The sequence below is a fragment of the Gopherus evgoodei genome, chromosome 3 (assembly GCF_007399415.2).
Source record: "Gopherus evgoodei ecotype Sinaloan lineage chromosome 3, rGopEvg1_v1.p, whole genome shotgun sequence".
NCBI classification, from domain to species: domain Eukaryota; kingdom Metazoa; phylum Chordata; order Testudines; family Testudinidae; genus Gopherus; species Gopherus evgoodei.
The window spans coordinates 149,185,644-149,197,939 of record NC_044324.1 but is presented as its reverse complement, the minus strand read 5'-3'; the positions used below and the strand labels follow the sequence as shown (position 1 = coordinate 149,197,939).

At 40.0% G+C, this 12,296-nt stretch overlaps 1 protein-coding gene across 3 annotated transcripts in view; it reads right to left on the bottom strand.

Moving 5' to 3' along the window:
- Nucleotides 1–12,296, bottom strand: part of FMN2 (formin 2) — a 232,174-nt gene that overhangs the window by 203,749 nt on the left and 16,129 nt on the right. For all 3 annotated transcript variants that reach the window (XM_030556975.1, XM_030556976.1, XM_030556977.1), the window contains exon 2: nt 32–198. In XM_030556975.1, the coding sequence (XP_030412835.1) occupies nt 32–198 (167 nt within the window). The remainder of the gene's footprint in view (nt 1–31; nt 199–12,296) is intronic.

Below are 12,296 nucleotides of genomic sequence, written 5' to 3'. Positions count from 1 at the left end.
AAGTAACTACAGTATATATTCTGCAACTTACATCAAATGTGGGCATGCTCTGCTGCGCACTCTGATTACATGGTTCTCTGAAGCAATCGCTGAAAGGAAGTAGGAGCCCCATCGCTATGATCCTAGAACATAGTTTTTCTGCTTCTTCCTGTGGGGCATTCTCCTGCTGGCTGAACAGTTTTTCCAGAAGAGTTCGCCCTGCAAAGATTATAAAATAGACCAAACTTAGAACATTTTACCTAACTCCTTAAATAAAGAGCTTGACAAGTATAGACACCAAAAACATCAAGTTTGTCAGTATACCCTACAAGTCAGCAGATCAACCTTCAAGTAAAAATAAATCTCTATGCGCTAATTTAAGAATTATACAAATTAAAGTTTCAGTACTACTTGTTGTTCACAGGGATTCAAAGAGAAAATATATATCAAGCTGGCTCAAGTAGCCTAGAAGTTTGTACTATACAAACACAGGAGTCCTGAATTCCATTCTAGAATCAGTCTCCTGCTATCAGAAACATAATTAAATTCTACTTTACACTTATACAGTTATTTTTTGTCACAGGCCCTCAAAAGTCAAGTATACGTTACACCATTTTCCATATAGGGAACATGAAGTACAACAGGGTTAAGTAACTTGTTCAAGGTCACATAGCGAGCTGGCACAGAATCAAGAATAGAACCAAAGTCTCCCAATTCCTAGCTTTAGAACTACACAAAAGGGGATACTTGTATTCTAGAGTTGGTGCTCTGCTTCTCAGAGGGAGAGTCTCTCATGTCATTTGGAAAAAAAAAATCATAATTACTGGCCATTTAAGAGTGACATTTATGGAGCTCCAAATGTTGCACAGTGCTCCAGGCCAGAAGAGAAACATTTTAACACAGATCTTTGTACATGGAGGCACAAGTTCAACAGAGGTTGCCTCCAATAGGACTAAACCCTGGATTTTGTGACCCAAATATTCTCGTCACCAATAAAATATGGAAGGCTCTGAACTCGCGCAGGTTTTTCTTGCGAACTACGTAACAGATGACAGTACTGTCAGGTGTCAAGATCCTAGTGCTGTACAAGTCTAGCCAAATGGAGAATCTAAAAAAACAGATTAGTTACATACTCACATGTAATGCAGAAATATATACTAAAAGGACTATTAAAAGTTGCATGGTTAACCATTTAAAAACAGATAAATCAGGAAAGGCCAAAGTTAAGGTTGTTCCTGTTACAAGAAATAGATGGAACAAGTGCAGGAGAAGAGGAAACACAGGAGAAATGAAATTAGTAGAAAGTTTTAGCACGGACAAGCTGCATATACAATTTGTGGCCAAAACGGTAACAATCATCACAATCCAACAAAGCCATCAAATCATTTTCCAGAGTTTTACTAAAACAAATATTTGGAATTATGGGGCATTTTGCTTGTCATGAAATGTGGTTTTCACATTAGAATGCAAGACATTTCAAACATTTTTATGTGAAGAATGATTTTAAACAAAATGAAATATTCAGTCTGTTTTGCAAAATGTATCCAGTTTTCTGAAGCCTGCATTTTGTTCAGGCATATTGAAATATTGAGGCTTCTCAATTTCACTGGGGATATTTTACAGATAGTGTACAATCCTAGAATCATATTACCCTAACATCAGGTGGTTTAATGTCATGAAAGAAAAAAAACAACTAGGATTTAATGTTCACTTTTCGAATCTAAAATATTTGATAGTTCTGAAGGCCGTTTCTCTTCATTATGCCAATTATTATTCTCTTTGATTCCTTATCTTTCACTACAATACTATATGGTCTAATGGATCCAGGTACTTGGCTGGCAAGAAACCTCAGTTCTGTTATGTGCTATACAACTGACTTGCTTTTCTGACCTCAGACAAGTTGTCCAACTTCTGTCCACTATTTTCACCAACTGTATAATGGTGATAATGCATCTTGCTTAGCACCCCTTTAACACCCTGCATTTTAGCGTTCATGTAAAAATGTTGCTTGTACTGACAATACCTCTGTTTATGTTTAATAAATATAGGTAACTGGCCTTCTCAATAGGAAATATATTCTTTGTGTTTAGTACACCTTTTGTACAGTGTGATTGGTATACAACAGAAGCTGCCTTGAAACAAAGCAAATCCATGGGCCCACAGCTTCAAAGCACAACAGAGAAGTTATGACACCCAAGTTTTTGATAGGTCTTTGCCTCTCTCTTCAGAGCAGCAACCACTGCTTCCAATCAAGCTGTAAAACAACAAAAAAATAGTGTTCCGTTAAAGCAGATCGATGTTCTTATTAGAAGAAAAATCAGCCACCACCAAATCCTGCCATTTTCTGGATACTTGTGAAATTAAAGACCACACAGTACAATTACATGGCACAAGAAGCAGCAAATGATCAGTTTTCACATTAATGCACAGTAAGTCTAAGAAAAGAGATTTCAAAGACAATTTTAATTGGGTTTGTGAAATAATAGCCAACAGCAATGCAGCTTCCCTATAGTGAGCCAAATTGCTAAAAGCAACTGGTGATTTTTGAGTGCCCAAATTAAGACACCTTAGAAGGGCCTGATTCTGAAAGTCAGGCCCTTTTAAAGTGTCAACTTGGAAAACCAAAAATCACCAGTTGTTTTGGAAGATTTGGGCAACTATGTCTTAAACCAGACAGAGGAACTCCCCCTAGTGATAAGAAAATAAGTGTGTCACCCCTGCCTGATGATTCTCTGGTCTTTGAAACAGCACCCTTGTTGGCAGTCTTAGCAAAGGACTTTAACCTTAAATATTTGTTCAGTGAAACAGCATGCTTAGCTAAAGATTTTGTTCCCATTTAGTCATTTTAAACAAATATAGTATTCGTTTACTCACCACTTTAAAAAATATGTATATTGTCTGAAGCCTATAATATGTCTTAATGTTTAAATAAGATTTTTTTTAAACGGTTTAATTAAATGGGTTTCTGAATTCAAAAATAACATCATGCATTTCTCATCATGCTCTCTATCTGTATTGGATGTGTTCCCTCCAATTTAGGATGATTATTTGAACACATTAGATAACAAAGCTATGTTTTTCAATACCAGTTATCAAAAGAGCAGAATATTTTTAGCTTAAAATCTGTTATCTAAACAAAAATGCTATTGGGGAAAAAAACCTTTAACTCATCTTTTCAGCAAACATAAGTAGCACTAAACCATCCCCCCACTTAAACATTGCATCTATTGATGTCTTGACTCAAGATGCAAATACCACCATGAAGAAGGTACTATCTTTAAACAAATCTGGGTTCTAATACTGCATATGTCCCTTGAAATTACTGCACACAGACACACACGAAAATCTGAAGTAAAAATACATTGTCAGTTTAGATGATACATGTTTTACTGAATGCAAGCTTAAATGAGCTCAATTTTCTATGAATATGGAAACAGCTTCATACTGAACTGCTGTGAACAACTATTAACACTAAATGGGTTAGACATCTTAACACACCTACTGGGTCACATTTAAAATGTGGTGTTAAGCTATTTAAATTTTCTGTATATGAAATAGCTAGTTCAGAAGGAACAATCTGAGGGGCTAAAATTACTACCCACTTGAATTGTCAGAAAAGGTTAGCCACATTGATTCCCCTCAAAGCCAGTCCCCAAAAAAGGTAACAAAATAGTCTCGTAAGGAGGAGGGGAAAAAAAGAGGAATCTCTTTCACTACCACCAGGGTCGATACACAGATGTTTCGTGCCCAAGGCAAAACTTCCACCTTGCAACCCCTTCCCCCACGCTCCTGCCCTGAGGCACCCCACCCCCACTGAAGCTCCCCCCCTCTGCCCTGAGGTGCCCCCCCTTGAGGCAGCTCCCCATCCCCCACCCTGAGGCACCCTCCCCCCGCCCCAGCTCACCCCTGCTCAGCGCATGAGCAAGCTGTTGCTGCTTCACTTCTCTCACTTCCCAGGCTTGCGGCGCCTGGGAGGCAGGAGAAGTGAAGCGGCGACAGCGTGCTCGGGAAGGAGGCGGGGCAGGGGTGAGCTGGGGCGGGGAGTTCCCCTGCATGCCGCCCCCCCCTTACTTGCTGTAGGCGGCCCTCCCTGCACTCTCCTGCACCAGCTCCCTCTGCCTAAATGCCGGCAGTGACCGGGGAGGCCAAAGATCCGGCCTCCACGGTCACTGCCAAAGAAAATGGCGCCCCCCCAAATCCCAGCACCCTAGGTGACCGCCTAGGTCACCTAAATGGTTGCACTGGCCCTGACTACCGCAAATCACTATTCTTTTTGTTGACACTGACAACTTCAGTCAGAGATGTAGAATCTAAGATTTGAAGCCGTTTGTTGTACAGTGGTTCCAGATAGGGATGAAGCAACTGTGAATGTGCGGGGAGGGGGAAGACAGCAATTAAATGCTCACCCTGTGGGTACAACAGAAGGTTAAAAAACAGAGAGAGAGAGAGAGACACACCAAGGAACCGACCTGTTTACCCTTATTCAGGGCAGCTTCAGCCCCATTTCCAGCTACTTTCAAATACAAACAGATGCTGTCACTAGAACTGAAGCTTCCCATTTCCGCAGACAGACATCAGTAGTGGATTGGGGATGCTGACGCTACTAAGAACCCAATGGTGTCCTTTATTGTTTTTCAGCTCTTTGAACTGATTCAAACTGACACTAAGAAAAGCAGGACACACACACCGCAAAACCATATATTTAAGAAGAAATTAAAAACAGACTTTGCAACATTATAAAAAATGCACTCATTTCTTAAATACTAAGGGTGAAATCTGGATGGCCTCATCTCTCTTCCTACCCACACCCAAGAAAACAAAATGCTTATTTGTTACTTTTAAAACTTCAGTTCTTCCCTTTACTTTTGTTGCTGGAGAACTACAACAAGCTCTTTGGAAGATCTGAGTCATAAAAATGTAGGACTGGAAGGGACTTCAATAGGTCTTCTAGGCCAGGTCCCTGCACTGAGGCAAATAGCCTCAGTTCACTTTTTTTTTTGGGGGGGGGAGAGGGGGAACGGGATGACACAATAGTACTACATTGTTGACTCATATTTACTTTGTGATCCACTATAAACTCCTGATTCTTTTCTGCAGTACCCTTTTCTAGGCAGTCGTTTCCTATTTTGTATTTGTGCAATTGATTATTCCTTCCTAAGTGTAGTCCTTATTGAATTTTAGACCATTTCTCCAGCTTGTCAAGATCGTTTTGAATTCTAACCCTGTCCTCCAACGCACTTGCAACCCCTCCCAGCTTGGTACTATTTGCAAACTTTGTAAGTGTACTATGTATGCCATTATCCAAATTATTTACGGAGATACCAAATAGAACCAGATGCAGGACAGACCCCTGCAGGACTCCATTCAATATGTCCTTCCAGCTTGACTGTAAACCATTGATAACTATTCTGAGTACAGTTTTCCAACCAATAGTGCACCCACCTTGTATAAATTAATCTGGGCTTATCTCCCTAGTTTATGAGGTCATGTGAGATAGTATCAAAAGCCTTACTAAAGTCAAGATATATCATGTGTGCTGCATCTCTCCTATCCACCAGGCTTGCTACCCTGTGAGAGAAGGATATTAGGTTAGTTTGACATGATTTGTTCTTCACAAATCCATGTTGACTGTTGCTTATCAACATATCTTCTAAGTGCTTACAAACTGATCTCAAATATTTGCTGTATTATCTTTCTGGGTTAAATTAAACTGACTGATCTACAATTCCCTGGGTTGTCCTTATTCCACTTTTTTATAGATAGGTACTGTATTTGCCCTTTGAGTCCTTTGGGATCTCAAAGATAATCAGTAATGGCTCAGAGATCTCTTCAGCTATATCCTTAAATATTCTAGGGTGTATTTCACCTGACAACTAAAAAACATGTAACTTGTCTAATTAATTCTTAACTTGTTCTTTCCTTATTTTACCCTCAGATCCTACCTCATTTACACTGATGCTCACTATGCTAGTTGTCTGAGCATTACTAACCTTTCTGGTGAAAACGAACTAAAAAGGCACTTAACATATCATCTATTACTCACTGAGGACAGAAAGAAAATAAGAGAAAATGCAGTAATGGGCCTACCCATCGTCTTCTTCCTTCTAACGTAGTTGTAAAATGTTTTCTTGTTACCTGTCATGTCCCTAGGTAATTCAATCTCATTTTGTGCTGGTTTTTTTTTTCTAAATTTATCTCTGCATGCTTTTTTTTTTTTAAATATATATTCGGCCTTTGTAATTTAACCAAATTTTCACTTTTCGTATGACTTTTTTGGAGTTTCAGGTTGTTGAAGATCTTCCGATTCTCATATCACATAACTTGAGGCTATAATCTAATATATTCCCTTTCTCCCAAAGATTAAATTGAGATGGGAAGGGATACTAACTCAATGACAGTTCAGGTTAGAGCTACAGGTTACATCGCCATTCAGATCTTGCCAACAACTTCCAGCAAAGAAGTAACTCAATCAAGAAAGGTATATTTTAGGAAATCTGAGAAAGGTCTTATAAATCCCCAAAGCAGCAATAATGGATAAAAAAGTTATTTGGTACTCCACTTTTAAAAAGACAACATATTATAATATTAATAATTTATTTTTGGCTCAAGGAACATGAATCTGATTCTGCTGCCTTCTCTAAGTGTGCGAGCTGTTGCTGCTGTCATTCAGCTCAGGTCTTTGCTTGAGCCTGCTAAATATGTTGTTCTCCACTCCGTCATCTGTTGCTCCCTGTCACCATTATCTTCTTCCACTCTCCCATACTCCTCTCTCTCTTCCTTTTGTGCCACCATTAGTGAGGTTCGAGCAACAGTAGTGTTTCAAAAGGGTTGTCAAAAACAGCACAGCCAGAATCACACTTGGCAAGAGTTTTACAATAAAGAGGTCTTCTTTTATTAATAGATTAAAACCCCGCAACATGCTCACCCATTACCGCCACTCATGATACACAGACAGTCTCTGCCACAAGCATCACATATTTTGGCTCAATTTCCCTGTCTGGTCTGGTTAGTTGAGTATTGCCAACCTCAAGCATTTAAAATTCATGAGACTTCCAATAAAATGAGAGCTGGCACTACTGTAAAGGTGGTGGAGGGGGTGGGAGAACTAAGGGAAGGAAGAGCAGCTATTTCAGCCCAAAGCATGCTACCAATCCCTTCCAGAAATCTTGCTTTGTTGTTTCCAGCTATGGTTATAAAATAGTTAATAACAATGGTAACTGTGGCTGTAAATGATATTATTGGATGTATTTGTAACCAAGTTTCTCCTAAACACTTGGAATTGGATTTGCAAGAGGGACTGAGCAGTCAAGAGGTACAAGTTGTGCTCAGTGTTTCTGAGCGGCGTGGGGAGAGCAGGGAGGGGAAATCAGGCCTTTAGAATATCTAATTTAAGCAGCCCAAATTCCAAAGATAGCCTTGAGTCTGTGACCCAACTTCAGTGCTAATACACTACATTTTCACTGCAACTATAGCAGCCTTCAGTACTTTCAAACAGACTTTTTATAGCAACAGAGTGAGGAGTCATTTCAGTATAATGCAATTCCTGAAGCCTGTAGCAGTTCACTGGATCACACCGAGCGATACCACGTCTTGCGGTTACAGCTTACTTCTTTAAAAACTATAATTGCTCCATCTTTGTTCCCAGTCTATTTTTACTTATGTTAGTAAGGCTAGAAATGTTCACAAAAGCAATCAAAGTCATTCTGTAAGTTTTGAAACCAAGAGCACACCATGTTTAGCTTTGGAAACAAACATTTTCTTATAGAAACCCTTATGGAATAGGAAATAACCTTACTATAGTATAGGGAAGATTTTTTTGGATGCATCCAAAAAACACACCTGTTAAAAAGATGATTAAGGTTGCAAAGTCAAGCACTCAAAAATCAGGACATGCCAGCACTGAGGTTTTCTGTGCAGGAATATAGTCTTTAATTACATGATCAAATACTACTTTTTTCCCCTTCAGGACCCACCTAATTTGTTAGACAGCAAAGGACTTGTGAGACTCCAGTATCACAGCATGCCCTAGTGGTTACAGACCTTTCTGTCTGTCCCCATCCCTCAAGCCACTCTTTCCCCTTTTCTCCTATTCCCACTTCCCCAGCTCCCGCCCTATCCTGTTGCAATCCTGTAGCTCTTGCCCATCTGCCTCCCACCCAAAGCACGTCCCTGTTCTATATTCCCCCATCCTCAGTTTCTGTCCCTCTACCTCTTCTCCCCTTTGTCCCATCCTCCCCTACCGGTTCTTGCTCCTGCACGTTCTCCTTCCACGTTCCTCAACCCCCGCATATGCCACTTGACTTACTCCTCCTCCTGCTCACTGCCTGAATGCCAACAGAAGAGTCTTCTGCTTTCAATTCCAGTGTTGCAGTAGCCCCTGGCAGATAGGAAAAACAGCTGCAGGAAAGCTCTAGACTGGTCATGCAACCTTGGACTGGAATGTGCTCAGTTACTCTCTGGGGATGGGGCATGTGCAGTCCAGTCAGTAGTTAGGAGCAAGGATGGGTGGAGCATATCTAGGGTAATGGAAAGCTTCAGAGAATTTAGCTGCAAGTTAATAAGTCGCTATTGAGCGCATGCAGATTTAGACAAATTTGGGCATATTTTTAAGTGGTCAGGAAGAGGTACATCCCTAATTACTAGGGAAAATCTCTTGCCAAATTTCAAGTCCCTGCTACAAAACACGAAGGTACTAAAACTTCTCAACCAAAAGGGTAGAGTTTTAACTTTCTGTAGAGCCACATTTATTTTTTTTTAATATATTATTAAGTCTTTTCCATAACGGAATAGGCAGATGAGTATCTCTCCCCCATTCCAGCTTCTCTTCATGCTCCCCACATAGCAAATATTATGCAAGCATATTAATTAATCAAATGAGAGCCAAGCCATAGTGTATTTAAATCCTGCTCCCTTAGCAGCTGAAGTTAAAAGAAGGGGAGGAGAAACGTCAGAGTGAATTACTGGATATTGGAAAGATTTCACACTGGAATTCCAGCGCAGAATGCCAATGAACGGGAGAGGAAGGAGAATGACGATATGAGTATTTTGAAAATATCTTTCAACAACTATGAGTAAGCTAGAAAGAGGGCAAAAAAAATTTGCTATTAAAGCTGTACGAATAACTGATTTTTTGGTTCATGGGCAGGCCCGAGAAGTTAAACGTTTATTTTGGGTTGAATAAAACATTGTTTTGGTTGAACTTAAGAATATTTTCAGTAAGACTGAAGTTTCAAAAAGTGGTAAGCACCTCCAAGCCAGAGCCTGCACCTCACACCCACTCCTGCACCCCAAACCCCTGCCCCAAGTCAGAATCCCCTCCTGCACAAAAACTCCCTCCCAGACCCCTCACCTCCTCCTGCACCCCACCACTCTGCCCCAGGTCAGAATCTCCTCCAGAACCAAACTCCCTCCCAGAGCCCACACCCTCACCCTCTCCTGCACCCCAACACTCTGCCCGAGCCTGGAGCCTTCTCCTACACCCAAAGGCCCTCCCAGAAAGAAAGTAATATAACAGCTGTTCTAAGGTAAGAAGTAGGCTATTTGGAATTAACTATATTCTACATGTTTTAAGACGGAAATGTAACCACAGAACGGCTTTATGTTAATTAAAAGGCAAGTTTAGTATATCATTAATAGCCTCAATGCCATAATTGTGATCATTTTTTTTTAAATTAGGAAAAAGATTTGTATACAGGGCCCTCAGGAGAGTTAATCTGGCCCTGTGTGTGAAGCAGCTCCAATAGCTCTCACCTTCAGCCCCAGCTTAAACCTCTCCAGCACATCATCAAAGACCTACAACCTATCCTGAAAGATGATCCCTCAGGGTACGTCTTCACTATCCGCCATATTGGCGGGTAGCAATCGATTGCTCGGGGATCGATATATCGCGTCTCATCTAGACGCGATATATCGGTCCCTGAATGCACTTATATCGATTCCGTAACTCCACCAACCCGAACGGAGTTGCAGAATCGACAGGGGGAGCCGCGGACATCGATTCCACGCCATGAGAACGGTGAGTAATTCAATCTTAGATACTTCAACTTCAGCTACAATAACGTAGCTGAAGTTGTGTATCTAAGATCAATTTTCCCCCGTAGTGTAGACCAGCACTCACTCTCACAGATCTCGGGAGACAGACCTGTCCTCGCTTACAGACAGCCTCCCAACCTGAATCAAATACTCACCAGCAATCACAGACCAAAAACACTAACTGCTGCAAGTTAATAAGTCACTACTGAGCGCATGCAAATTTAGACAAATTTGGGCATATTTTTAAGTGGTCAGCAAGAGGTATATCCTTAATTACCTATCCTTGCAACAAAGCCCGATGCTAACTCTGTCCACATATCTATTCAAGGGACACCATCATAGGACCTAATCACATCAGCCACGCCATCAGGGGCTCTGTCACCTGCACATCTACCAAGGTGATATATGCCATCATGTGCCAGCAATGCCACTCTGCCATGTACATTGGCCAAACTGGACAGTCTCTACGCAAAAGAATAAGTGGACACAAAACTGACATCAGGAATCATAACATTAAAAAACCAGTAGGAGAACACTTCAACCTCTCTGGTCACTTCGTAACAGACTTAAAAAGGTGGCAATTTTGCAACAGAAAAGCTTCAAAAACAGATTCCAATGACAAATTGCTGAACTAGAATTCATTTGCAAGCTAGATACTATTAATTTGGGCTTGAACAGAAAGTGGGAGTGGCTGGGTCATTACACAAATTGAATCTATTTCCCCATGTTAAGAATTCTCATACCTTCTTGTCAACTGTCTGGAATGGGCCATCTAGATTATTACCACAAATTTTTTTTTCCCTCCTGCTTGTAATAGCTCATCTTAATTAGCCTCTTAGAGTTGGTATGGCAACTTCCACGTTTTCATATTTTCTGTGTGTGTGTATATGTCTTCTTACTGTATGTTCCAGTTTATGCATTCGATGAAGTGGGCTATAGCCCATGAAAGCTTATGCTCAAATTTGTTAGTGCCACAAGTACTCCTGTTCTTCTTATAGAATCAGCACTGTATCTGTCCTAGGACAACTCTAAGCAATAATACATTAGGAGTAGTCATACAATCTATTTTACAAAACATTCATCTGCGAAAACATTTGAAAAAAAGTCAGTAGGATTAAGTCAATTCACTGAACACCTTAAAATAAAGTTATTTCATAGATCTGTAACTTTATTTCTCACACACAAGTTTATACTCTGTCCCCTTTTTATATTCATTACAATCAAGGGCCTGTGCATGCTTGTCCTAAATTCCATGGCAAAACACTTGGATTATCTGTGGCACTCTGAAGATACTTCAGCAGCTTTCCCACTGAGAAAGAGAAAGTTTCTATTGACAAACACAAATACTACATAAACTTACAAGCATGATAATTTTATACGTGGGTAAAGTAATAAAAGGAATACTGTATATTTGTCATTAACTGTAATTGAAATATTCAATTATCTATATGACCAAATGCTATTGTTCAAATACCTCATAGTACAATTTTTGCTCAGACTTATATGCATGCATAATTAAAACAACATATCCACTAAAATTCTAGGGCACAAAATTAATAGTGCACAATCACCTTTCACTTTTTTCTTGATTTTTTAGTAGGGCTGTCAATGAATTGCAGTTAACTCGAGTGATTAACTCAAAACAAATTAACTCAATTAAAAAAATAATCATGATTAAATCAGTTTTAAATCACACTGTTAACCAATAATATAGTACCGAATTTAAATTATAAATATTTTGGACGCTTTTCTACATTTTCAAATACAGTAAAAGCTGTTTTATCCAACACTTCAATCAGAAAGCTCTATAAACTGGCATTTCTGATCTTCACTGAAGGTTTATAGTCTGATTGGTGTGGGGCGGGCAGGGAGTTTGGGTATGGGAGGGGGCGCAGGGCAGCAGGTTGTGGTGCAGGAGGATGTGCAGGGTTTTGGATCTGAGGGAGCACTCACCTCAGGTGGCTCCCCACAAACAGCGACCTGTCCCAGCTACTTCTAGTGGAGATGCGGCAGGCAGCTCTGCTCACTGCCTCTGCCCCATTTTGAGTGCTAACTCTGCAGTTCCCATTGGCTGTAAGAACAGGTATTTGGATGGCACTGTGGTAGCCAGCATTGCAAGGTATTTATATGCCAAATATGCTAAACATTTATGACACCTTTATTATAATTTTTACAGTGCAAATAAAAATAATATACAGTGAGCACTGTGTACTTTGTATTCTGCATTGTAATTGAAATCAATATTTGAAAATGTAGAAAAACATCCAAAATATTTATAATAAATT